At 45.8% G+C, this 27859-nt stretch overlaps 1 protein-coding gene across 1 annotated transcript; it reads right to left on the bottom strand.

Annotated features, from left to right (window-relative positions):
• Nucleotides 1-16996: 16996 nt before the first annotated feature.
• LOC138266176 (uncharacterized) lies at nt 16997-26089 on the bottom strand. Its single transcript, XM_069214649.1, has 2 exons — nt 25637-26089; nt 16997-19848 (listed from the first exon to the last, which is right to left on the bottom strand). Exon 2 carries the CDS (start codon nt 19160-19162, stop codon nt 18146-18148), a length of 1017 nt encoding a protein of 338 aa, XP_069070750.1. The 5' UTR covers nt 19163-19848; nt 25637-26089; the 3' UTR covers nt 16997-18145.
• Between the last annotated feature and the right edge of the window lie 1770 nt (nt 26090-27859).

Here is a 27859-nt window from a genome sequence, read left to right as displayed (position 1 = left end):
CAGTGGAACATCTGCTGATCAAGACATGCTATCTAAAACATGCACAACAAGGACCTGCTGGCAGTGGAACACCTCTGCTATCTAGACATGCTATAGTGATCAACAGCATGCAAGGCAATTACCTGCTGACACTTGAGCACTTCTGCTATCTAGACATGCTGTAGAGATCTTCAGCACGCAAGGGAAGGACCTGATAATACCGGAGCGCCTCCGCTGATGTAGGTATGCTGAAGCAATCAGCAGCATTCACAGCAAGAACATGCTGGCATTGGACCACCTCTTATCTAGACATTCTGTAGAGATCTTCAGCATGCAAGGCAAGAACCTGCTGACACTGGAACACCTCTGCTGATCTACACAATTTATCTACAGCATGCAGGTGTAATATCATCTGTATTTTACCACTGCTCCATCTTGACCACTGACTCTTTTTTGTGCTTAACTTAGCTTCAAACACCATCACATTGGTAGTGCAGGTATTTTTCCATGCACAACTTATGCAACATGTTTTTCGGTCATGTTTTCACTTTTCATGCTCTTTCTCACCAAGGGCAGGGACATAACATGGTACAGTGAGGGTAAGAGAAGGATGTACCAGCAGAATGTTTATGGTACGGTAGGGAACAGCTCGGTCTTTGGAGTGCACCTTGGGATGTGGCCAAATCTCTAACGCGCTCTTTCAACACGGATTGATACAGGCAGTGTTTGAACAACAACTCACAATATGGGTGGGGGAGTTTTTTGAATTCTTCTCTCTAGCTTGTTTAAGGTATTCAAGAGGGAAACCTGATGACTGGGGTTAGAGACAGAACTCATACCAGGAAAGGGATGCCTTTGCCCGGTTCCCATTGAGGGTCGTTTTCTCTGTTTCAGCAGTCGTCTGGGTTCTCGACTTGAAGTTGCCAAAGAGATGATGTCCCTACCTCGCCCCATGATGATGCATTTTTAATTATTATTTTTAGCTTTGCACTGTGCTTTAATATATATTCAATATATGTATATAGATATATTAAGTGATGTATTTTCACTGTTTGTTTCTATGATCATCATTATTCTACTGCTGTGATTATTTTTGGAAGTGCACTTGTGTCTTGCATTTTACATTCAACATAACTGCCTTCCCTCTACAAACCTTAAGAAGTGCCTTAATAAATGCATTGCTCAGATTAAAAGCTCGGATTGTTGGAATTCCTTTTATTCGTGTTATATCTCAGTGTGAAGTAGAAGCAAAACAGCAGGTCAACGACATGCTGGCAGTTCAACACTTCTGCTGCTAGTCATGCATTAGCGAGCTACAGCATGCCAGGTAAGGACCCGCTGGCAAAGGGACACCACTGCTGATCTAGACATGTTATAGACATGAAGTGCATGAACCTGCTGGCAGTGGGGCACCTCTGATGATCTAAACATAATATAGTCATCATCAGCATGCAAGGCAAGAGCCTTCCGGCAGTAGGACACCTCTGCTTATCTAAACATGCACAAGGAATCTATAGCATGTAAGGCAAAGACCTGCTGGCAGTGGGACACCTTTGCTGATCTAGTCATGGTATAGCGATCAACAACATGCAAGGCAAGGACCTTCTGGCAGTGAATCACATCTGCTGATCAAGCCATACTATAGAGATGTACAGCATGCAAGACTAGGACCTGCTGGCAGTGGAAGACCTTTGATGATCTAGACATGCTTTAGACATCTACAACATGCAAGACAGGGATCTGCTGGCAGTGTGATGTCTCTGCTGATCAAGACTTGCTATAAAGATGTACAACATGCAAGGCAATGACCTGCTGATTTAGAAATGCTATAGCACGGAAGGCAAGAACTTGATGACAATTGGATAGCTCTACTGATCTAGGCATGTTGGAGTGATCAGCTGCATTCAGCGCAAAGACCTGCTGTGGTGGAACACTTCTGCGGATCTAGGAACACTGGAGCAATACGAAGCATTCAAGGCAAGACCTGCTTGCTGTGATGTCTCTCTTGAAGAACCAGTGAGCTCCCAGTGAGAGACATGGTCCAGGGTAAAAACTCTGGCCAGGAGTGTAGGATATAAAAACCTCAGGGTAAGAAGGACAAATGCCACAAATGCTGAAGTGCCATACATGAAGGACACTGCGCTGAAAAATGTTTGAAATTAAAGACTTATGTGCCTAGAATCACCCATTTGATTTAACAACTGCTGCTGTGGGTGGAGAGAGAACCCTGAGCCTCAGGAATTACTGGGCATTAGCAAACAGATTAATCAGTAACTGAAATACTTGTATTTCATGCTTCCAGAGAGAGGTAAGAACTGCCTGTTGCCCTTGTATACGGCTTCCCATGCTATACATCAAATATGAGAACATTCAAATGTTGAAGGTCACTAATGATTACATACAATAATACTATACGCCTCAAGGTCTGTGTCCGGACCACTTTAAAGTGAAAGCATGACAGCTTGTCTAAAAAGCCTTACAGAGCTTCATACAGGAGTGTGTTCTCCATGGGACAGACAAGATATGTGCAGACTAACTGTGAAAAAGACAACCTCTGTCCAACCTGTCACGATAAGTGAACAAACAAGAGGGCTCCTCCAGCCCTCCAAGGTTCTGCTCAGCGGTCAAAGGCTATTTCTGCCCACCCAAAACGTACTTTAACTCACGCACCTTCGTACAGTGTTGTCAACTTGCTAGCCAGACGAAATTAACTTTAACTCAGCACTCTACCATGCACAGTGTTCTTGTACATGATGTAATTTGAGATGTCATGAGTGTTATGAATACTATGATTTAATATGCTATAAGTGATGTAATATGGTATGGTTTAAGCACTGTTTGGCACGGGAGCAAGTTATAGTTAATGTAGACTTGCTAGCAAGTTGATGGAGAAGCATGAGTCATAGTAAGTTTGGGGGGGATTAAATTATAATTTAAGTTATAACTATAAATGTATTACTATAACTTCAGAATGTATAAGGTATGTGTAGCTTAAGTTGGGGTTGCATATAAATAATAAATTAAGTTTTCCTAACTACAACTACTTTTAAACCTGTGTTCTTCATTGAATTTGTATGTTTCTTTAATTTATTTCTAATCATATAATGTTGTTTATTATGGCAATAATCATTTAAAAATATTTTGGTACCACAGTACCTTTGTGATAGGTCAACGTTCATTATGAACATCAGCATCATCTTCCTAATTGTTTTGCTTTCAATAGCAGTTCCTCGATGGTGGACAATTATTTACCTAGTTTCGTTATTAAGTTGTTGGCATGATGTGGATTCCTAATGGCCAATCATTTAACTCTTTATATATTTGTTTGTCTGCCTCTCTGTCCTTATTCTTGTATGTAAGTGTATGTGCAAGATGGTTAGGATTTGGTTTGCTTTGCTGGGCACAGTTTCATTTGTCATATAAACATGTTTTTGTCGATTTCAATAAGTACTGTGATACTTTCAAGATAGCTTTGAGAAAGTATTGTCGTACATCGTAAACTTTAAAAAAATGTATAGATGAATAAATATACCTATACCGAACTCTATAGACTTTGCTAAATTGCCTTATTTCTTACTATGCATTATAAAAAGAGTAAAAAGCTATATTTCACATCAAAACACAGAGCAAAGTGTGGTGATTTCTTTAACCAGTAATATTGTGTCTCATTCCCTGCACCACAGTATGCCGCAAAGGTACAGTGGTATATCAGTACATTAACTATAACTTGTGCCTTCTCCATGCACTGGCTATAGCCCTGCATATTACATGAAATCATAGCATTTATAACACTACTTATGACATCTCCAATTACATAATTTCTGAGAACAAGGCAGAGTGTCGAGTTATAGTTAATGATAATGTAATGTGGCGAAAGAGATGACAAGACTGTACTGTGGTATGCCACAAAGGTACCGCAGAGGTACCACGACCCAATATATCACTAGGTTTTTGTCCCTTATTATTTGAAAACAACTGAACAATTTCATATCAAATAACAAAAAAGGACCTTCTCCATACCATTATCTATATTTCTGCTAATTATCATATCAATCCATTTAGGCATTTTGTTGCTACATCTGTCTAAAAAGTCTCTGGAAAATGTTTTGGGACCCCACCTTTCTTTGCAATTTCTTTGCACCCCCTTAACTAATCAATACAAAACTTTGCATCATCAGCCAATGTGGAAAAAATAATGTCTGTAAAGCTTCCTGGAGATTTAAAAAATCCGAGTAATTCCTCTCTCTGGGAATTCTAACTATAACTACAGAACACACACATATATATATATATATATATATATATATATATATATATATATATATATACACACACACACACACACACACACAGGGACGTTATAGTTAGGAAATAGAATAAAAAACAAACCTGAGAAATTCACACAAAAAAACAAGGGTTACAAGGACGTTATAGTTAGGCTCACATTTTAAACGTACGAAACCATAGATATTCGCCTAATATAGTTAGAGTTATCTCAAGTAACTATAACTCATGCCCTAAGGTAACTATAACTTGCGCCCCCGCAATGCACAGTTTTTTCGTCAAACATTGTATTGCAAATATTACATTGATATTATCAGTGATGTTATCAAAGATGTCATGAGTGAGGTATTTTTGGGTGTAATTAGCAGTGCATGGCTAGGGCGCGAGTTATAGTTACCTATGGTATTTCTAACATAAAATAATTTTCATTACTATAAGTTAATCCAGCCGCCGCCGCACACGGCCTTTGGCCACATGCGGCAGGGGTTGGCCACAGGGCCTGGCCTGCAGTCAGATCCTGTGGCCAATCTCCCTAACCACCCAGGCCACGCTATGTACTGCCCTTTGGCCGTGCATGGTGGGATTTAGACACGACCTGTCTCTCTGGGTGTGAGAATAGGTTTGAGAGGGTGTATCTTGGGGTGAGAGTGGGTGTGAGAGTGTCTTAGTGGGACAGTGGGTGCATCAGTGTCTTAGTGAGTGTGTCAGTGTGGGTCTATGAGTGGATGCGTGAGGGTTTTAGTGGGTCTGTGACTGGGTGTGTGAGAGGGAGTGGGTCTGTGTAGGAAGTTGGCTCTGTATGTGCTATTTCAAAGTAAGGAATAGCATGCACAGAGTCCAAGGGTTCCCCTTAGAGGTAAAATAGTGGTAAAAATAGATAATACTAATGCTCTATTTTGTGGTAGTGTGGTCGAGCAGTAGGCTTATCCAAGGAGTAGTGTTAAGCATTTGTTGTACATACACATAGACAATAAATGAGGTACACACACTCAGAGACAAATCCAGCCAATAGGTTTTTGTATAGAAAAATATCTTTTCTTAGTTTATTTTAAGAACCACAGGTTCAAATTCTACATGTAATATCTCATTCGAAAGGTATTGCAGGTAAGTACTTTAGGAACTTCAAATCATCAAAATTGCATGTATACTTTTCAAGTTATTCACAAATAGCTGTTTTAAAAGTGGACACAGTGCAATTTTCACAGTTCCTAGGGGAGGTAAGTATTTGTTAGGTTAACCAGGTAAGTAAGACACTTACAGGGCTTAGTTCTTGGTCCAAGGTAGCCCACCGTTGGGGGTTCAGAGCAACCCCAAAGTCACCACACCAGCAGCTCAGGGCCGGTCAGGTGCAGAGTTCAAAGTGGTGCCCAAAACACATAGGCTAGAATGGAGAGAAGGGGGTGCCCCGGTTCCGGTCTGCTTGCAGGTAAGTACCCGCGTCTTCGGAGGGCAGACCAGGGGGGTTTTGTAGGGCACCGGGGGGGACACAAGCCCACACAGAAATTTCACCCTCAGCAGCGCGGGGGCGGCCGGGTGCAGTGTAGAAACAAGCGTCGGGTTTGTAATGGAAGTCAATGGGAGATCTAGGGATCTCTTTAGCGCTGCAGGCAGGCAAGGGGGGGGTTCCTCGGGGAAACCTCCACTTGGTCAAGGGAGAGGGACTCCTGGGGGTCACTCCTCCAGTGAAAGTCCGGTCCTTCAGGTCCTGGGGGCTGCGGGTGCAGGGTCTCTCCCAGGTGTCGGGACTTAGGATTCAAAGAGTCGCGGTCAGGGGAAGCCTCGGGATTCCCTCTGCAGGCGGCGCTGTGGGGGCTCAGGGGGGACAGGTTTTTGTACTCACAGTCTTAGAGTAGTCCTGGGGTCCCTCCTGAGGTGTTGGATCGCCACCAGCCGAGTCGGGGTCGCCGGGTGCAGTGTTGCAAGTCTCACGCTTCTTGCGGGGAGCTTGCAGGGTTCTTTACAGCTGCTGGAAACAAAGTTGCAGCTTTTCTTGGAGCAGGTCCGCTGTCCTCGGGAGTTTCTTGTCTTTTCGAAGCAGGGGCAGTCCTCAGAGGATGTCGAGGTCGCTGGTCCCTTTGGAAGGCGTCGCTGGAGCAGGATCTTTGGAAGGCAGGAGACAGGCCGGTGAGTTTCTGGAGCCAAGGCAGTTGTCGTCTTCTGGTCTTCCTCTGCAGGGGTTTTCAGCTAGGCAGTCCTTCTTCTTGTAGTTGCAGGAATCTAATTTTCTAGGGTTCAGGGTAGCCCTTAAATACTAAATTTAAGGGCGTGTTTTAGGTCTGGGGGGTTAGTAGCCAATGGCTACTAGCCCTGAGGGTGGGTACACCCTCTTTGTGCCTCCTCCCAAGGGGAGGGGGTCACAATCCTAACCCTATTGGGGGAATCCTCCATCTGCAAGATGGAGGATTTCTAAAAGTCAGAGTCACCTCAGCTCAGGACACCTTAGGGGCTGTCCTGACTGGCCAGTGACTCCTCCTTGTTTTTCTCATTATTTTCTCCGGCCTTGCCGCCAAAAGTGGGGCCTGGCCGGAGGGGGCGGGCAACTCCACTAGCTGGAGTGTCCTGCTGGGTTGGCACAAAGGAGGTGAGCCTTTGAGGCTCACCGCCAGGTGTGACAATTCCTGCCTGGGGGAGGTGTTAGCATCTCCACCCAGTGCAGGCTTTGTTACTGGCCTCAGAGTGACAAAGGCACTCTCCCCATGGGGCCAGCAACATGTCTCGGTTTGTGGCAGGCTGCTAAAACTAGTCAGCCTACACAGATAGTCGGTTAAGTTTCAGGGGGCACCTCTAAGGTGCCCTCTGGGGTGTATTTTACAATAAAATGTACACTGGCATCAGTGTGCATTTATTGTGCTGAGAAGTTTGATACCAAACTTCCCAGTTTTCAGTGTAGCCATTATGGTGCTGTGGAGTTCGTGTTTGACAAACTCCCAGACCATATACTCTTATGGCTACCCTGCACTTACAATGTCTAAGGTTTTGTTTAGACACTGTAGGGGTACCATGCTCATGCACTGGTACCCTCACCTATGGTATAGTGCACCCTGCCTTAGGGCTGTAAGGCCTGCTAGAGGGGTGTCTTACCTATACTGCATAGGCAGTGAGAGGCTGGCATGGCACCCTGAGGGGAGTGCCATGTCGACTTACTCGTTTTGTCCTCACTAGCACACACAAGCTGGCAAGCAGGGTGTCTGTGCTGAGTGAGAGGTCTCCAGGGTGGCATAAGACATGCTGCAGCCCTTAGAGACCTTCCTTGGCATCAGGGCCCTTGGTACTAGAAGTACCAGTTACAAGGGACTTATCTGGATGCCAGGGTCTGCCAATTGTGGATACAAAAGTACAGGTTAGGGAAAGAACACTGGTGCTGGGGCCTGGTTAGCAGGCCTCAGCACACTTTCAATTGTAAACATAGCATCAGCAAAGGCAAAAAGTCAGGGGGCAACCATGCCAAGGAGGCATTTCCTTACACAACCCCCCCCCAAACGAAAGAGGATGAGACTAACCTTTCCCAAGAGAGTCTTCATTTTCTAAGTGGAAGAACCTGGAAAGGCCATCTGCATTGGCATGGGCAGTCCCAGGTCTGTGTTCCACTATAAAGTCCATTCCCTGTAGGGAGATGGACCACCTCAACAGTTTAGGATTTTCACCTTTCATTTGCATCAGCCATTTGAGAGGTCTGTGGTCAGTTTGAACTAGGAAGTGAGTCCCAAAGAGGTATGGTCTCAGCTTCTTCAGGGACCAAACCACAGCAAAGGCCTCCCTCTCAATGGCACTCCAACGCTGCTCCCTGGGGAGTAACCTCCTGCTAATGAAAGCAACAGGCTGGTCAAGGCCATCATCATTTGTTTGGGACAAAACTGCCCCTATCCCATGTTCAGAGGCATCAGTCTGCACAATGAACTGCTTAGAATAATCTGGAGCTTTTAGAACTGGTGCTGAGCACATTGCTTGTTTCAGGGTGTCAAAGGCCTGTTGGCATTCCACAGTCCAGTTCACTTTCTTGGGCATTTTCTTGGAGGTGAGTTCAGTGAGGGCTGTCACAATGGATCCATATCCCTTCACAAACCTCCTGTAATACCCAGTCAAGCCAAGGAATGCCCTGACTTGAGTCTGGGTTTTTGGAGCTACCCAGTCCAGAATAGTCTGGATCTTGGGTTGGAGTGGCTGAACTTGGCCTCCACCTACAAGGTGGCCCAAGTAAACCACAGTTCCCTGCCCTATCTGGCATTTGGATGCCTTGATAGAGAGGCCGGCAGATTGCAGAGCCTTCAAAACCTTCCTCAGGTGGACCAGGTGATCCTGCCAGGTGGAGCTAAAGACAGCAATATCATCAAGATAAGCTGTGCTAAAGGACTCCAAGCCAGCAAGGACTTGATTCACCAACCTTTGGAAGGTGGCAGGGGCATTCTTTAAACCAAAGGGCATAACAGTAAACTGATAATGCCCATCAGGTGTGGAGAATGCTGTTTTCTCTTTTGCTCCAGGTGCCATTTTTATTTGCCAGTACCCTGCTGTCAAGTCAAAGGTACTTAGGAATTTGGCAGCACCTAATTTGTCTATGAGCTCATCAGCTCTTGGAATTGGATGAGCATCTGTCTTGGTGACAGAATTGAGCCCTCTGTAGTCCACACAAAACCTCATCTCTTTCTTTCCATCTTTGGTGTGAGGTTTGGGGACTAAGACCACTGGGCTAGCCCAGGGGCTGTCAGAGCGCTCAATCACTCCCAATTCCAGCATCTTGTGGACTTCCACCTTGATGCTTTCCTTAACATGGTCAGACTGTCTAAAGATTTTGTTCTTGACAGGCATGCTGTCTCCTGTGTCCACATCATGGGTACACAGGTGTGTCTGACCAGGGGTTAAGGAGAAGAGTTCAGGAAACTGTTGTAGGACTCTCCTACAATCAGCTTGCTGTTGGCCAGAGAGGGTGTCTGAGTAGATCACTCCATCTACTGTGCCATCTTTTGGGTCTGATGACAGAAGATCAGGGAGAGGTTCACTCTCTGCCTCCTGATCCTCATCTGTTACCATCAACAGATTCACATCAGCCCTGTCATGGAAGAGCTTAAGGCGGTTCACATGGATCACCCTCTTGGGGCTCCTGCTTGTGCCCAGGTCCACCAGGTAGGTGACCTGACTCTTCCTTTCTAGCACTGGGTAAGGGCCACTCCATTTGTCCTGGAGTGCCCTGGGAGCCACAGGCTCCAGAACCCAGACTTTCTGCCCTGGTTGGAACTCAACCAGTGCAGCCTTTTGGTCATACCAAAACTTCTGGAGCTGTTGGCTGGCCTCAAGGTTTTTGGTTGCCTTTTCCATGTACTCTGCCATTCTAGAGCGAAGGCCAAGTACATAGTCCACTATGTCCTGTTTAGGCTCATGGAGAGGTCTCTCCCAGCCTTCTTTAACAAGGGCAAGTGGTCCCCTTACAGGATGACCAAACAGAAGTTCAAAGGGTGAGAATCCTACTCCCTTCTGTGGCACCTCTCTGTAAGCGAAAAGCAGACATGGCAAGAGGACATCCCATCTCCTTTTGAGTTTTTCTGGGAGCCCCATGATCATGCCCTTTAATGTCTTGTTGAATCTCTCAACTAAGCCATTAGTTTGTGGATGGTATGGTGTAGTGAACTTATAAGTCACTCCACACTCATTCCACATGTGCTTTAGGTATGCTGACATGAAGTTGGTACCTCTGTCAGACACCACCTCCTTAGGGAAACCCACTCTGGTAAAGATACCAATGAGGGCCTTGGCTACTGCAGGGGCAGTAGTCGACCTAAGGGGAATAGCTTCAGGATACCTGGTAGCATGATCCACTACTACCAGGATATACATATTTCCTGAGGCTGTGGGAGGTTCCAGTGGACCAACTATGTCCACACCCACTCTTTCAAAGGGCACCCCCACCACTGGAAGTGGAATGAGGGGGGCCTTTGGATGCCCACCTGTCTTACCACTGGCTTGACAGGTGGGGCAGGAGAGGCAAAACTCCTTAACCATGTTGGACATATTGGGCCAGTAGAAGTGGTTGACTAACCTCTCCCACGTCTTGGTTTGTCCCAAATGTCCAGCAAGGGGAATGTCATGGGCCAATGTTAGGATGAACTTCCTGAACAGCTGAGGCACTACCACTCTCCTAGTGGCACCAGGTTTGGGGTCTCTGGCCTCAGTGTACAGGAGTCCATCTTCCCAATAGACCCTATGCGTTCCATTTTTCTTGCCTTTGGACTCTTGAGCAGCTTGCTGCCTAAGGCCTTCAAGAGAGGGACAGGTTTCTTGTCCCTTACACAGCTCCTCCCTTGAGGGTCCCCCTGGGCCTAAGAGCTCAACCTGATAAGGTTCAAGCTCCAAAGGCTCAGTTCCCTCAGAGGGCAGAACTTCTTCCTGAGAAGAGAGGTTCCCTTTCTTTTGCTGTGTTGCAGTTGGTTTCCCAGCTGACTTTCCTGTTCTCTTGGTAGGCTGGGCCATTCTTCCAGACTCCAGCTCTACTTGTTCACCCTGTGCCTTGCATTGTGCTCTTGTTTTCACACACACCAGTTCAGGGATACCCAGCATTGCTGCATGGGTTTTTAGTTCTACCTCAGCCCATGCTGAGGACTCCAGGTCATTTCCAAGCAGACAGTCCACTGGGATATTTGAGGAGACCACCACCTGTTTCAGGCCATTGACCCCTCCCCATTCTAAAGTAACCATGGCCATGGGATGTACTTTTCTCTGATTGTCAGCGTTGGTGACTGTGTAAGTTTTTCCAGTCAGGTATTGGCCAGGGGAAACCAGTTTCTCTGTCACCATGGTGACACTGGCACCTGTATCCCTCAGGCCCTCTATTCTAGTCCCATTAATTAAGAGTTGCTGTCTGTATTTTTGCATGTTAGGCGGCCAGACAGCTAGTGTGGCTAAATCCACCCCACCCTCAGAAACTAGAGTAGCTTCAGTGTGGACCCTGATTTGCTCTGGGCACACTGTTGATCCCACTTGGAGACTAGCCATACCAGTGTTACCTGGATGGGAGTTTGGAGTGGAACCTTTCTTGGGACAGGCCTTGTCTCCAGTTTGGTGTCCATGCTGTTTACAGCTATGACACCAGGCCTTTTTGGGATCAAAGTTTTTACCCTTGTACCCATTGTTTTGTGAAGAGGCCCTGGGCCCACCCTCCTGTGCAGGTTTTTGGGGGCCTGTAGAAGACTCTTTACTATTTTTAGTTTTGGTTGTCTCATCACCCTTCCCCTGGGGAGTCTTTGTGACCCCTTTCTTTTGGTCACCCCCTGTTGAAGTCTTGGACACCCTTGTTTTGACCCAATGGTCCGCCTTCTTTCCCAATTCTTGGGGAGAAATTGGTCCTAGGTCTACCAGATGCTGATGCAGTTTATCATTGAAACAATTACTTAACAGGTGTTCTTTCACAAATAAATTGTACAGCCCATCACAATTACTTACACCACTGCCTTGAATCCAACCATCTAGTGTTTTCACTGAGTAGTCTACAAAGTCAACCCAGGTCTGGCTCGAGGATTTTTGAGCCCCCCTGAATCTAATCCTATACTCCTCAGTGGAGAATCCAAAGCCCTCAATCAGGGTACCCTTCATGAGGTCATAAGATTCTGCATCTTGTCCAGAGAGTGTGAGGAGTCTATCCCTACACTTTCCTGTGAACATTTCCCAAAGGAGGGCACCCCAGTGAGATCTGTTCACTTTTCTGGTTACACAAGCCCTCTCAAAAGCTGTGAACCATTTGGTGATGTCATCACCATCTTCATATTTAGTTACAATCCCTTTGGGGATTTTCAACATGTCAGGAGAATCTCTGACCCTATTTATGTTGCTGCCACCATTGATGGGTCCTAGGCCCATCTCTTGTCTTTCCCTCTCTATGGCTAGGATCTGTCTTTCCAAAGCCAATCTTTTGGCCATCCTGGCTAACTGGATGTCCTCTTCACTGGGGCTATCCTCAGTGATTTCAGAGGTGTTGGTCTCTCCTGTGAGGGAACCAGCATCTCTGACTATTATTTTAGGAGTCAGGGTTTGAGGGACCCTGTTCTCCCTAGATAGGACTGGTAGGGGGGAATTGTCCTCCAAGTCACTATCCTCTTCCTCTGAGTTGCCACCCTCAGAGGGGTTGGCCTTTTCAAACTCTGCCAAAAGCTCCTGGAGCTGTATTTTGGTAGGTTTGGGGCCCATTGTTATTTTCTTTATTTTACAGAGTGACCTTAGCTCCCTCATCTTAAGATGGAGGTAAGGTGTGGTGTCGAGTTCCACCACAGTCACATCTGTGCTAGACATTTTGCTTCTAAAAGTTGGAATACTTTTTAAGAATCTACAACTGGTTCTAGAATCTAATTCAAACTTTTACAAACTTTTAAACTCTAAAAGAAATGCTAAACAGGATCTAACACAAGGCCCTAGCAGGTCTTTTAAGAATTTAGAAAACTTTTCAAATTGCAAAAATCAATTTCTAATGACAATTTTGGAATTTGTCGTGTGATCAGGTATTGGCTGAGTAGTCCAGCAAATGCAAAGTCTTGTACCCCACCGCTGATCCACCAATGTAGGAAGTTGGCTCTGTATGTGCTATTTCAAAGTAAGGAATAGCATGCACAGAGTCCAAGGGTTCCCCTTAGAGGTAAAATAGTGGTAAAAATAGATAATACTAATGCTCTATTTTGTGGTAGTGTGGTCGAGCAGTAGGCTTATCCAAGGAGTAGTGTTAAGCATTTGTTGTACATACACATAGACAATAAATGAGGTACACACACTCAGAGACAAATCCAGCCAATAGGTTTTTGTATAGAAAAATATCTTTTCTTAGTTTATTTTAAGAACCACAGGTTCAAATTCTACATGTAATATCTCATTCGAAAGGTATTGCAGGTAAGTACTTTAGGAACTTCAAATCATCAAAATTGCATGTATACTTTTCAAGTTATTCACAAATAGCTGTTTTAAAAGTGGACACAGTGCAATTTTCACAGTTCCTAGGGGAGGTAAGTATTTGTTAGGTTAACCAGGTAAGTAAGACACTTACAGGGCTTAGTTCTTGGTCCAAGGTAGCCCACCGTTGGGGGTTCAGAGCAACCCCAAAGTCACCACACCAGCAGCTCAGGGCCGGTCAGGTGCAGAGTTCAAAGTGGTGCCCAAAACACATAGGCTAGAATGGAGAGAAGGGGGTGCCCCGGTTCCGGTCTGCTTGCAGGTAAGTACCCGCGTCTTCGGAGGGCAGACCAGGGGGGTTTTGTAGGGCACCGGGGGGGACACAAGCCCACACAGAAATTTCACCCTCAGCAGCGCGGGGGCGGCCGGGTGCAGTGTAGAAACAAGCGTCGGGTTTGTAATGGAAGTCAATGGGAGATCTAGGGATCTCTTTAGCGCTGCAGGCAGGCAAGGGGGGGGTTCCTCGGGGAAACCTCCACTTGGTCAAGGGAGAGGGACTCCTGGGGGTCACTCCTCCAGTGAAAGTCCGGTCCTTCAGGTCCTGGGGGCTGCGGGTGCAGGGTCTCTCCCAGGTGTCGGGACTTAGGATTCAAAGAGTCGCGGTCAGGGGAAGCCTCGGGATTCCCTCTGCAGGCGGCGCTGTGGGGGCTCAGGGGGGACAGGTTTTTGTACTCACAGTCTTAGAGTAGTCCTGGGGTCCCTCCTGAGGTGTTGGATCGCCACCAGCCGAGTCGGGGTCGCCGGGTGCAGTGTTGCAAGTCTCACGCTTCTTGCGGGGAGCTTGCAGGGTTCTTTACAGCTGCTGGAAACAAAGTTGCAGCTTTTCTTGGAGCAGGTCCGCTGTCCTCGGGAGTTTCTTGTCTTTTCGAAGCAGGGGCAGTCCTCAGAGGATGTCGAGGTCGCTGGTCCCTTTGGAAGGCGTCGCTGGAGCAGGATCTTTGGAAGGCAGGAGACAGGCCGGTGAGTTTCTGGAGCCAAGGCAGTTGTCGTCTTCTGGTCTTCCTCTGCAGGGGTTTTCAGCTAGGCAGTCCTTCTTCTTGTAGTTGCAGGAATCTAATTTTCTAGGGTTCAGGGTAGCCCTTAAATACTAAATTTAAGGGCGTGTTTTAGGTCTGGGGGGTTAGTAGCCAATGGCTACTAGCCCTGAGGGTGGGTACACCCTCTTTGTGCCTCCTCCCAAGGGGAGGGGGTCACAATCCTAACCCTATTGGGGGAATCCTCCATCTGCAAGATGGAGGATTTCTAAAAGTCAGAGTCACCTCAGCTCAGGACACCTTAGGGGCTGTCCTGACTGGCCAGTGACTCCTCCTTGTTTTTCTCATTATTTTCTCCGGCCTTGCCGCCAAAAGTGGGGCCTGGCCGGAGGGGGCGGGCAACTCCACTAGCTGGAGTGTCCTGCTGGGTTGGCACAAAGGAGGTGAGCCTTTGAGGCTCACCGCCAGGTGTGACAATTCCTGCCTGGGGGAGGTGTTAGCATCTCCACCCAGTGCAGGCTTTGTTACTGGCCTCAGAGTGACAAAGGCACTCTCCCCATGGGGCCAGCAACATGTCTCGGTTTGTGGCAGGCTGCTAAAACTAGTCAGCCTACACAGATAGTCGGTTAAGTTTCAGGGGGCACCTCTAAGGTGCCCTCTGGGGTGTATTTTACAATAAAATGTACACTGGCATCAGTGTGCATTTATTGTGCTGAGAAGTTTGATACCAAACTTCCCAGTTTTCAGTGTAGCCATTATGGTGCTGTGGAGTTCGTGTTTGACAAACTCCCAGACCATATACTCTTATGGCTACCCTGCACTTACAATGTCTAAGGTTTTGTTTAGACACTGTAGGGGTACCATGCTCATGCACTGGTACCCTCACCTATGGTATAGTGCACCCTGCCTTAGGGCTGTAAGGCCTGCTAGAGGGGTGTCTTACCTATACTGCATAGGCAGTGAGAGGCTGGCATGGCACCCTGAGGGGAGTGCCATGTCGACTTACTCGTTTTGTCCTCACTAGCACACACAAGCTGGCAAGCAGGGTGTCTGTGCTGAGTGAGAGGTCTCCAGGGTGGCATAAGACATGCTGCAGCCCTTAGAGACCTTCCTTGGCATCAGGGCCCTTGGTACTAGAAGTACCAGTTACAAGGGACTTATCTGGATGCCAGGGTCTGCCAATTGTGGATACAAAAGTACAGGTTAGGGAAAGAACACTGGTGCTGGGGCCTGGTTAGCAGGCCTCAGCACACTTTCAATTGTAAACATAGCATCAGCAAAGGCAAAAAGTCAGGGGGCAACCATGCCAAGGAGGCATTTCCTTACAGTCTGTGAGTGGGTGCGTAACTGAGTGGGTGTGTGACTGGGTGCATGAGGGTGTGAGTGGGGCTGTGAGTGGGTGTACAGTATAAGGGTCTGAGTGGGTGTGTCAGTGGGAGAAAGATTGAAAAAGAGAAATTGAGATAGAAAGAAAGTGAGAGGGAGTTTTTTTTAGGTTTTAGTCAATGATAGACTTAGAATGAGATATTTCTAGACAAATTGAAAATAAAAATGTATTTGTCAATTGAAAAGAGCGAGCTCACCTTTTAGTATGAACCTTAAACATTTAAAGTTTTAAATACATGAAAATAGGGAAATGACCATTGACATACCTGGACTAGATCCCTCAACTTTCAGTGCGAGGGTCTGTGACCGTAACCATTATGCCACAGGTGACTGCTTACTGTTTTTAAAGTCATTGCAGGGAGAGACCATTGCAATGACTCTTGCGCTCTTCCATCCCATTATGGATCCTATATCTATATCTATCCCCTCAGTGGTCAGTTCAATTTCAGCGCGCTTCACGGGTGCTGACTTTCAGAGTCTGACCATCCTCTGTGTAAAATCGCAATAACCAAAAGAAGAAGTCGCACTCCAGGGAGTAGTTTCTCACCAGTAATTTATTCACCACACAGGATGTTCCCACACCAACACGTTTCGACACCCGAAGTCTTGATCACAGCGTATGTGTCACATTTCGCTTTCACCTTAAATACTCAGTAGCCCACTAGCCCTTAATGAGACATTGTGGGACATGAAGTTTTAGTGCAACCCATACATACAATTTTTATTGAAAAAAGGAACTATGATAGTTGTCTTCAACATTTTATAATTTGTCATGCCTTTTTCTATTTTTATTTTACTTACTTCATTAGTTTATTCTTACTTTCATGGCACTTATTGGCCATTTAATATTTTGCCTTTAGTATTATGAGTTATGTTTGAGGGTTCCTGAGCAGTATTTATCAGGGCCCTCAGTGGTCTATTGCAGCACTTTTTTCTCTTATTTCTTCTAACACGGTTCTACAAGGATTCCCAGTAGGAGGATTCACACTTTTGTTTTCGCCTATTGTTATTCTTTTGTTTCCATTTAATTTCTATTGCTCAGTCGTTTTCTCATATAACTTATAAGTGTACATGAAGTCCCTCATCTGTATTTAGCCCAAAAGGCACCCTTGTTTGTAATTTAATAATGTAGGATGATTCCCATCTACAGAGTTTTTGTTCTCGGTTCTCCTGCTTTCATTTTTCATTACGTGTGCTATGCCATAGTATTGCATGCTTGTCCAATTGTCATCTGGATGTTTTATGTAGTGTTTTGCTACAGGATAGCTTGCTTCCTTGTTTGTCTTGCCCTTATACGTTCCAGGGTCTGTTTTTTTAGATTGCATGTTGTACTTCCCACATATGCATTGAAGAACCGGGAAAGGCAGGCTCACCTCTCCCAGCGGTGGAGGGGACACCCTAGGCCTTCAGGGTCTCTTACCAGCAAAGAACACAACAGGCGGAGTCACGACTGATGAGGAAGAGAAAAGTTTTATTAGCAAAACAGATAATAGCTCGAGCTGAGCACAGTGTCCCAGGACAGTCTGAATGACTTTCCTACGGAGGCTGGCTGCTTCATTCTGCAGCGTACAATCTTATATAGTTAAGCTGCCCCCCTTCAGCCAGGAAGCCACCCCTCCATATCTGGCGAACACAAAAGCTTCAAACAGTTCTCCTTTTAACCCGAGAGCATCCTGCTGACGTACATACATTTGATTAGTCTTTCCTGCTTGTACTCCCACTGTCTCGGGAGTATCCTGCTAATACACGGCAAAGTGACAGTTCATTTGTCAAATGTCAGTCTTATCACAGTTGGTTTGATAATTTACGAGGATATCCCTTGCAGGAGGCCCCTGGAATGCGGTGGGAAGAGGTACAGTTCTGTTCGTGCACAATGATAAGAAGGATACAGCTGTGGCTCGGTATCCTGAAAGTCAGCTTGGTTAGATAAGTGAAGAGGCCCAGAGAAGGAAATGGTTTTAGACAAAAACTGAGTTCACAGGGAAGTCAACTTACACAGTTTAAATGAAGAGTCAGCTTTGTCGAGCACATGGCAATATTAATGGAATACGCAGAAATAAAGTCTGAGGCAAATACATCTCGGATTATTATTTAACAATCCCTCCTTTTGCCATTGCGAGGCAAATTTCTGTTCAGTTCACTTCTATCTTTAGAAGCTCATCAATTTGTTGTTGAAGCATTAGTCGCTCAGTATGCTCTTTGATATTGGTGGGTTTGGGTGTTAACATCGAAGCACAGACCCCACACAATGCAGGACCACATTGTACGCATAGACAGCATGTGAAGAATGTGGCAGCTATGATAGCCAGGAATATCAAAACCTTCCAACCCCAGGAGACCAACACCTGCCACAGACCTGAAGTCCAAGACCAAGGCGTACCGTTGTCCTCATGTATAACCGATGCTATTTTATGTAATCTTGAAATGGCTGCAAATACTGAGGGTGAATTATCTGGTATATAAACACAGCAGCTGGCCCCTATGATGCGACAAGCTCCACCCCTATCTGCTAGTATGACGTCAAGCACCATTCTGTTCTGAAGAGCTACCATCCTGGTAGCTTGGAGTTCTGCGGTGTTATTGGCAAGTGCTCCAGCTGTTTAATTTATCGTAGCCTCCAAGACTCGCGTTAGTCGTCGTATTTGCAGACTGTTCACCGAGGGCCCCCAAAAGGGTAGCAGTCCTTTTGTTATATCCATGAACAGCTGTGCGGAAGTGTCTGTTTGGTCTACAGTATCTCTTTTTTGTCGATGATACGTAGGTGGCTTGTTGAACGTTGGTGGGAGAAGGAAGGCAATATAGCAAATGCCGCTCCAACCAGGTGGCAGCCAGGTGTAGGCCTTACTCCCACATACAAAGTATAGTCCTGTAGGTGCATTGAGGTAAGGGGTGGAGGTGTTGTACGTGATGGTCGCATTACAGACACTGACTCCGACAGGTATGCGTCCTTGTCCGCAGATACAGAGCGGGGCCTGCCGAGGTCTGATAGATATTGTTTTTGGTTTCATGGAGACCGGACCAAATGTATATTCCATGAGTGGATAGCGGGGCAAGGTCATGATCCTACGCATTGTTGGAGAATCCGTACAATTGCACGCAATGTGTATCTTGGCTTGAAACTGAAGGATAAAGTCTTCAAAGAGTGTGTTGTTCGTTATGATACCGGGTCGTCTCACAGGCCTAGAACCGGGTAGGGGGGTCTGTATTGAAACATTGGACATTAAGGAACAAGTGTAGGCAGCCGTTACAGGAAAGACTGGAAACTGAAATGCATGAGCAGCCGTGTGAGGAAAATGACCACAAACCCAACAGTCTGTCAAGTTTGTAACAAGTTGATGTTGATGTAGCATCTGGATGAACGTATTATTGTCATATTCTTGTCTCCTGGCATGTATCTCAGGTGGTAGAGATACATGTGTATGCATGGGCGCAGACGTTGGCGTAGGAGGCTGTCTTTTCTCTGTAGCAGTGTGGATGGTCCAGCCAATGCACGCTAATATGACAAGAAGCACTACAATTATCGCCAGACACGTTGTACGTGGACCAAACAATTTTTTTAAATGTTTAATTTTTCTCAGTTTCTGTCTCTGTACGCTCTTCTCGTAATCTGAATACATAGTCCTTTTCCTTTCTCAAGTCTGCTCTTCTCACTGGCAGTGATCAATATCAAATTTAGTTATTCAGTACCTGCGTGCCACTCAGCCTCCCCTAGGTGCTGCCCGTGACTGGTGGTTGCTCCACCGGTGGGTGATTCCAGCAGTCCTATTGACACTCTCTGGTCCGCCACACCGGACAAAATCACGGCCCTGCAGCGAATGTTTGGCTGGATGCAACAGGTAAACGATGAATCATCTATTCAATGTTGGTGACGTTTGCGGAGGTCATATCTCGCAGAACCAGGCTCAGTCTGATCCGGAAACAAGGGAACAACTGGAACACCTTCAGGTGTCGCTCCCCGAAGGACCGAATCACTCTCCTCCTGGGTGGCTGTCCACTCTATCTGCGCGTCACTGAAAGGAACAAAAGTGGGTACTTTCTCGCATTCGTCGTCACCTTGACCCTCTTTCACCCACTGATCGTATGGTAAGGGCAAAGGTACCCTTTTGCAGTGTGAAGCGTGGATCCAATTCTTTGCTCCCTCGACTTTCACAGCAGTCCTGGTAGCAAGGAGTACTTGGCGGGGGCCTTTTCACCGGGGCTCGAGACTCTTTTTGCGCTGGAAATTCTTGGTGAGGACCCAGTCACCAGGCTCGATACAGTGGCCTGGAGTAAGAGGTAATGGTGGCAGAATATCCTTCACCTGCTGATGAATGAGACGTAAAGAGTTAGTGAGTTCATTGAGGTAATCCATCAATACAGGGTATGGTAAATCTGAGTATTTCTTTGGCCTTGGAACTCCCCACACATTAGCCGGTCTCCCCATGACCACTTCATATGGCGAGAGACCTGACTTGGAATGTGGTGTAGCCCGAAGTGACAACAGGGCCAGGGGGAGAGCATCAGGCCACGATATGCCTTTGTCAGCACATATTTTGGACAACTTCAATTTGAGTGAACCATTATATTTCTCAACTAGTCCTGCAGCTTGTGGATGGTTGGCAGCATGGAATTTCTGTCTAATTCCCAATCCTTCACACACCTTTTTCACCACCTGACCTGTAAAATGGCTCCCATTGTCTGACCATGCAATTCGAGGCATTCCAAACCGGGGAAAGAACTCTTTCAAGAGTACCTTAGCAGTTGTAAGGGCTGTGTTATCCCTTGTAGGATAGGCTTCTACCCATTTGCTAAACATGCAGACGACCACCAATACATACTTCAAATTGTTACATCTTTCCATTTCGATGTAATCCATCTGTATAGCTTCAAATGGATAATCAGGGGGCGCGAAATGGCCGGGAGGTACTTTAATGCCCTTGCCAGGATTGTGTTGCATGCAAATCATACAGTGTTTAACCAACTTCTCAGCTGCCTTTGGAATGTTTTTGTTGTACCAGACAGGGGCAAGAAGTTTGCATATCCCTGCTGGACTGATGTGTGCTGGACCATGAGCCATTGTCACTACAGGAAGGACATACCCATCAGGAAGCATCCATCTCTGGGCTTCTGACAAGTCTGTCCAACACCCTGTTTCTTCATTAAACCTCGCGTGTGTCTCCTTCCATGATGCCAATTCAACTTCCGTCGCTTCTGCCTGTATGCTTTTCACACTCTCTACCGTGTCCTCAAACATCCCGTTATCTGGGACCCATCTGGCTGGTCCCGCTACATACATCTTGTTTTTCGTCTGACGTGCTGTTTCCTTCGCTACCTGATCTGCAAAGGCGTTCCCTTTCCCTACGTGATCAGTGATCTTTCTGTGTGCGCTGCATTTCACAATGGCCATGGTCCGTGGCAGGGCTAGAACGGAGAGCAGTCTGTGTATTAACCCCCCATGTTGTATGTGGGTGCCGTGTGATGTGAGAAAGCCTCTTTCCGCCCACAATCTGCCAAAATTGTGTGCCACTCCAAACGCGTATTGACTGTCAGTGTAGATATTGACATCTAAATCTGTGCTTATTTCACAGGCTCTAATCAGTGCCACTAACTCAGCCGCTTGTGCTGAATTATGTGGTATCCGACGTGCTTCAACTACTGCCGTTAGTGTTGTGATAGCATATGCAGCTGATGTGGTGCCATCAGGTAATTTGAGACATGAACCATCAATGTACAAGGTGCCTTGGGGGTTACTTAGAGGCGTGTCTTGCAGATCTACCCTTCCTTTCGTTTCCTCCTCTGTCCTGATAATGCAGTCATGTATATCAGTATGTGTATCTTCAGAGCTTTCAGTCAGGGGTAATAACGTTGCGGGATTCAAGGTAGTGCATCTTTTGATGGTGATGTGACTGGCAAGAAGTGTTAACTCATAACTGGTCAGGCGGGCATTTGTAAGGTGTTGTGTCTTAGTTTTGTTAAGTAGGGCATCAACGGCATGTGGGACCAACAATAATAATGAAGTATCCATAACTATTCCAGCTGATTGGCGCACTGCTACTGCGGCTGCAGCTACAGCCCGTAGGCAGCTTGGAAGAGCCCTGGCAACAGGATCCAGAAGGGCTGAAAAATAAGCACATGGTCGCTGTTTGCCACCATGTTCTTGTGTCAGGACTGAGAGAGAGCAACCGTTATGTTCACTTACAAACAATGTAAAGGGCTTATGATAGTCAGGCGTGCCTAACACAGGGGCTGAACAGAGAGCGTCCTTCAAATCTTCAAAGCTGGACTGGCATTCAGTATTCCAGACAACGGTGTCCGGGCAGTCTTTGTGGGTGAGTGCTAAGAAAGGCTTGATAAGGAGAGAAAAATTAGGTATCCATTGGCTGCAAAAAGATGTGATGCCAATGAATCCCCTGACCTCCCTCTGTGTTGTGGGGACAGGTATATTGCGTATGGCTTGTACCCGGGCCGGGGTAAGTGTACGTCCCTCCTTCGACAGCAGGTGACCAAGATAGGTAACCTGCTGTTGACAATACTGTAATTTAGTGAGGGATACTTTGTGATGGTGTTGGGATAGATGAGTGAGAAGTGCAACTGTGTCTTTTTTGCAATTTTCTTGGGAGTCAGAAGCAATAAGGAGATCATCAACATATTGTACCAGGGCGGAACCAGCGGGGAATTGAAAGGAATCCAACTGTCCCTTGAGCACCTGGCTAAAAACACTGGGTGATTCCGTGTACTCCTGAGGTGCGCGACAGAACCGGAAACTGCGACCGCCCAGGGAGAATCCAAAAATGTGTCTGCTGTCCGGGTGAATGGGTATGCTAAAGAATGCATTCTTGAGATCAATTACAGAGAACCAGGTAGCAGTGGAGGGTATCATTGTTAGGAGGGTGGTAATGTCGGGTACAACAGGGAATTGAGGCTCCACTACTTTATTAACTGCTCGAAGGTCAAGCACAAAGCGTAGGCCGGGCTGATGGGAAGAATCAGCGGACTTTTTGAGTACTGGGAGTATGGGGCTGTTACATGTATTACCTCTGGTCTCTTCAACAACCCCTTTATCAATCAGCTGCAATATAATGTCCTTGAGGGCCTGTTCAGTGTGATGTGGTAACTTGTACTGTGGCAGACGGGGAAGTAGTGCATGCTCTTTTAACTTGATGGAGAAAGGGGGGATATCAAGGCAGCCCACATCTTCATTGTTTGAAGCCCAAAGTGTAGCGGGGAGCATCTCTAGCTCAGGCGGGAGTGGTAACGCTATGAACTGGGTGGGTGTCACGTGAGGACCCATGGTGACGTACACGCCATCAGGGGAACAATATATAGTGGCGTGTAATCTTTTCAGTAAATCGAGACCTAGCAAATTTTCACTACAACCAGAGGTAAGTATTAGAGGAGAATCAACAGTGTAGGGACCAATTGTGAGTTCCAGTGGCTTGGATACGGAGTTAATCACTGGGACGCCTGAGAATCCTACAGACACGTTAGTATTGCTGGACAAAGGGACCCCAGGGACCGCATCCTTCATAACAGAACTCTTAGTGGCTCCAGTGTCAATTAAAAAATTCTTAGAAGTACCATCTAGTTGTACTTCTACATGTGGGCCATTCTGTTTAACTGGGATTGGGACGGGTCCTATCCTCCCTTGTCCTAAGCTGTCCTAGCAGGAATAGAAGCCCTGACCTTCTTCCGGATCATAATTATCATTATAATACTGGCGTTGGGCAGAACTATTGTCAAAGTAATTTTCAGCGGCTGCTATATTTTGCTGTTGATGGGCTCTATTAGGTCCCTGCTGTGGGGGACCTCCCCGTCCTCTACCTCGGGGTGCTCCACGGGGCTCTCCTCTACCTCTTGTCTGGGGCGCAAACCCGTTTTTATTTGGGCAATCATTTTTCCAATGACCTTCCTCTTTACAATAGGCACACTGATTGTAGCTCAGGGAATAGCGGGGCTGATAACTGTTGGGACCATTATTTTGGTACTGAGGTCCACGGGGAATTGACCTATTCTGGGGGTACGCCTGCTGTACTAGAATTTTAGTTTTTAACTCTTTTGTTTGTTTGTCTTTTCTGTCCTTCTCTTCATGAACCCTATTCTCGTAATATTGGGCCATATTAAGTATCTCAATGGGAGTGCTTGTCGACCAGGTACTCTCAGTCAACCGAATTTTTGAGGCCACCTCAGGTGATATGCAATTTACAAATTTATCTACAAACAGCCACATACCACCTTCGGTAGAGGTGTCTTGTCCACTAAAGTCAGTGTATGCCCTTTCAAACCGAGAGAAAAAGTCAGCTATGTGTTCGTCTTTCTTTTGTTTACATGTATCTATTCTATCCCAGTCTACTAATCGCGGGGGCAAGGACTTCTGTATAAGCGTAAGAAGTCTGTCAGGGAGAGCTACTATTAGGGCTCCCGGCTTGTCACCAGGCTTCCTGTCTTTGTCCTTGTGGTCCAGTTGATCCCAGGTACCGCCTAGCTCAACAGGATAGTCTTTCTGTATGATAGTCTTCCAGATATCCTGTGGTACAAGGGTACCAAACAACATTTTAATGTCCATGAGAGTCAATATTGGTGGACTTATTATTTGGGAAAATTCTTTATAGAAGCCTGCAGGATTCTTGCGTGGGTCAGGCAAGTGGGCTTTTAGCGCTAGGACCTCTGTTCTATCCCATTGCTGGTACACAAATTGTTGTTTCCAGTGAGCGGGCACTACCGCGGCACCCTCTCCTGTGGCTGGAACGTAGCTGGGTGGGACTTCCCTTAAGGGGTGCTGTGTTGTGTGAGTGGAAGGAATACGTGAAGGACTGGCTGAACCTGTTTCTTTATCCCTCTTGTGGTGATAGTTCTTCCTATAACTTAACAGCTGACGGAGGTAGTCCTTAAGGTCCTTTCCCTGATGATAGCCTGTGGCTACCTCCTGTTTTATTCTGAGTACCTGCAAGGGGGGATTGCTATCTAAATTTTCGTCCCATTTTTCCATTAGTATCTCACACATACGTTGTATCATGTCTGCCTGTTGTACTGCTTGGAACTGAGCAAAATTCTGCCAAATAGTCTCCAGGCTTGGCTGTGTTAAGATATATTTATGCAACATTGTGTTAATTTTCCTTTCTTCTGTCAGTTTATTGCGTCGTGGACGTCCTGGGGGAGGTGATATTATGAGGCCATCATCGTCTGAGCTCTCGTCTTTTATTTGTAGCAAGGGGGCTGAAGTGCTTGGGGGGTCTGACCTGGGGGTCACTGGAGCTGATGCTGGGGGTCTCTGGTGTTCAGATTGTGGTGGGTGGGCAAATGTTACTGCATTCACTGGTGAACCTAATGGCTGGGGCATCTGAGCAATTGGGGGTAAAGCTGGATATATTGTCGGGGTATAAACAGGGGGGCAGTCTAGGACATCTTGCATGAGAGGATCCTTTTCGGAGTCTCTTTTCTTTTTTTCAGGTGTTTGTTGAACCACATATATCCTGTCTGTATCTAACTGGTGTCTTCTATCTATCTGGGCCCATCCCTGCTCTGCATTCTGCCGGTCATATTCTTGGGCTTTCTCAGCATCTGATTTTGCATTATGTCTCTTAGCATCCTTTGCTGCTTTAATTCGTTTTTGTCTACCCTCTTTCTGCCATAACCTGAGTGAATCAAACATACCAGGCCTACTTTTGGTTGCAAATAATCTTTCTTCTAAAAAATCAATTTTCAGTTCATCAAAAGTCCCATGCAGTGGCCACTGTAATTCAGCACTATGCCTAGTCTTTTTACGCCATATGTCAGTCCATATTATACTTCCCACCCCGTGTTTTACATACATTTCATGGCAAGGAGTTCCAATTGGAGGAGCCGGACAAGACTCCTCCAAGCGGGAGTCCGCTTGACAACAAAAACAGCACCATTTCCTTAATTTACTGAATGCCGGCATTATTTTAAACAGACAGTTGTAACTTAGTATCAGTGGATGGAAAACAGAAACAACGGAAGCAAATATGCAATCTATATATTATGACAGTTAATTATTTTACAAAACATCCACTGACTTCGGTCTTTGCAAAGATCGAATAACACCTACCAGACAGACACAGAAAAGACAGGGGTTAACCCTGTCCTTACCTTACTCTTGTCTTCCTCCTCAGTCAGGACTCCGAACTCAGGGCCAGCTATGTCAGGAACTCCAGTCAGGGCAGAGCCGCCGGCGCCCGTTGAGACAAAGAGGGGGGAGCACCGCTGGAGTACCGCAGGTCCACGAGGAAAAAGATACTTCCCAAATCAGTTGTGGGGCGCCCCCTTTGGTAGTCCTGCAGTGAACCTCCTCCTCCTTCCGAGTAGACGGCGGGTGCCACTGATGGAGTCCCTGTTCGGGCGCCAACTGAAGAACCGGGAAAGGCAGGCTCACCTCTCCCAGCGGTGGAGGGGACACCCTAGGCCTTCAGGGTCTCTTACCAGCAAAGAACACAACAGGCGGAGTCACGACTGATGAGGAAGAGAAAAGTTTTATTAGCAAAACAGATAATAGCTCGAGCTGAGCACAGTGTCCCAGGACAGTCTGAATGACTTTCCTACGGAGGCTGGCTGCTTCATTCTGCAACGTACAATCTTATATAGTTAAGCTGCCCCCCTTCAGCCAGGAAGCCACCCCTCCATATCTGGCGAACACAAAAGCTTCAAACAGTTCTCCTTTTAACCCGAGAGCATCCTGCTGACGTACATACATTTGATTAGTCTTTCCTGCTTGTACTCCCACTGTCTCGGGAGTATCCTGCTAATACACGGCAAAGTGACAGTTCATTTGTCAAATGTCAGTCTTATCACAGTTGGTTTGATAATTTACGAGGATATCCCTTGCAGGAGGCCCCTGGAATGCGGTGGGAAGAGGTACAGTTCTGTTCGTGCACAATGATAAGAAGGATACAGCTGTGGCTCGGTATCCTGAAAGTCAGCTTGGTTAGATAAGTGAAGAGGCCCAGAGAAGGAAATGGTTTTAGACAAAAACTGAGTTCACAGGGAAGTCAACTTACACAGTTTAAATGAAGAGTCAGCTTTGTCGAGCACATGGCAATATTAATGGAATACGCAGAAATAAAGTCTGAAGCAAATACATCTCGGATTATTATTTAACAGCATTCTATAACGCATGCCACATATTTAGTTTCACATGTGATTCTTTGATTTATCTTGGTTTGCTTCCCAGTATATTCTTTAAAGTGTGTTATATTTGCTCCAATTTTACAAGCTTTACACATTTTGCACTTGAAAAAAACCTTCATTTTTATTTAGCCATATCATTCAATGCAGGCACTTTTTTGTATGATATTGAGGGGTTTGGTCCAACTGTCCTCTTCATGTATTGGTCTTTGTATAACGGATTCCAATATTTGGTGAGGATTTTATGAATTGCAAGGTTGTCCTTACTGTATTCCCAAATCACTCTTATTTGTGAATCTTCCTCTTTCTTTTTTTCTGTTTTGAATTGAAAGTAAGTCTCTCTTGGCTTGTACAGCTCTTTTCATTCCCTGATTTATTTCAATATGTAGATATCCTCTTTGTGGAAATCTTTGCTTCATTTCACTGTATTGATGTAACATTTCCTCATCGTTTGAGCAATTCCTCTGCAATCTCAGAAATTCACCATACGGCATGTTCTTTATTAAATGTTTAGGATGAAAACTTATTCAGTGCAAAATACTGTTTGGTGCAGTTGGTTATCGAAAGAGAGTAGTCTCCAATTTACCTTCTTTTATACATGCTTTCACATAAAAAAAAACAATTTCAGTCTTGCTCATATTGTATGTGAATTTCAACCCTTGTTCATTTTGATTTAAAATCTCAAAAATTGCATGAATTAATTCTCAGTACTTGTCCATACTAAAAATATGTCATCTTTAAATCTAAGCCACAGGACTACTTTCTCCATATATATATATATATATATATATATATATATATATATATATATATATATATATATACACACACACACAGGTTACCCTGATGCTTTTACACACACAGCCTTTCTCACGGGTTGTGCGAGCAAAGCATTTACCAAAGTGAGACATATACTCCCATAAACACAAAAGACGGACACGTTTGTACAGTGCCTGCTCATGGGTTCCACATGTCCCTATCATTTTAGAACATAGTGATGAAAACAGTGGTAAAACTTCTACCTCCTTATAACCATGCTCTAACGGGTAATTTAAACATTGCAAACACCCACACAAGCAAACACGCATCCATTCACCTGCGCAGCCACTCCCACATCTATACAACCACTTACATTCAGTGAGTGATGTCATCAGTGATGTCATTTGAGATATCATGAGTGATGTCACTGACAGTGT

The sequence above is a fragment of the Pleurodeles waltl genome, chromosome 11 (assembly GCF_031143425.1).
Source record: "Pleurodeles waltl isolate 20211129_DDA chromosome 11, aPleWal1.hap1.20221129, whole genome shotgun sequence".
NCBI lineage: Eukaryota > Metazoa > Chordata > Amphibia > Caudata > Salamandridae > Pleurodeles > Pleurodeles waltl.
Note: the sequence above shows the minus strand (reverse complement) of the source record. Positions and strands in the feature narration are given on the sequence as shown.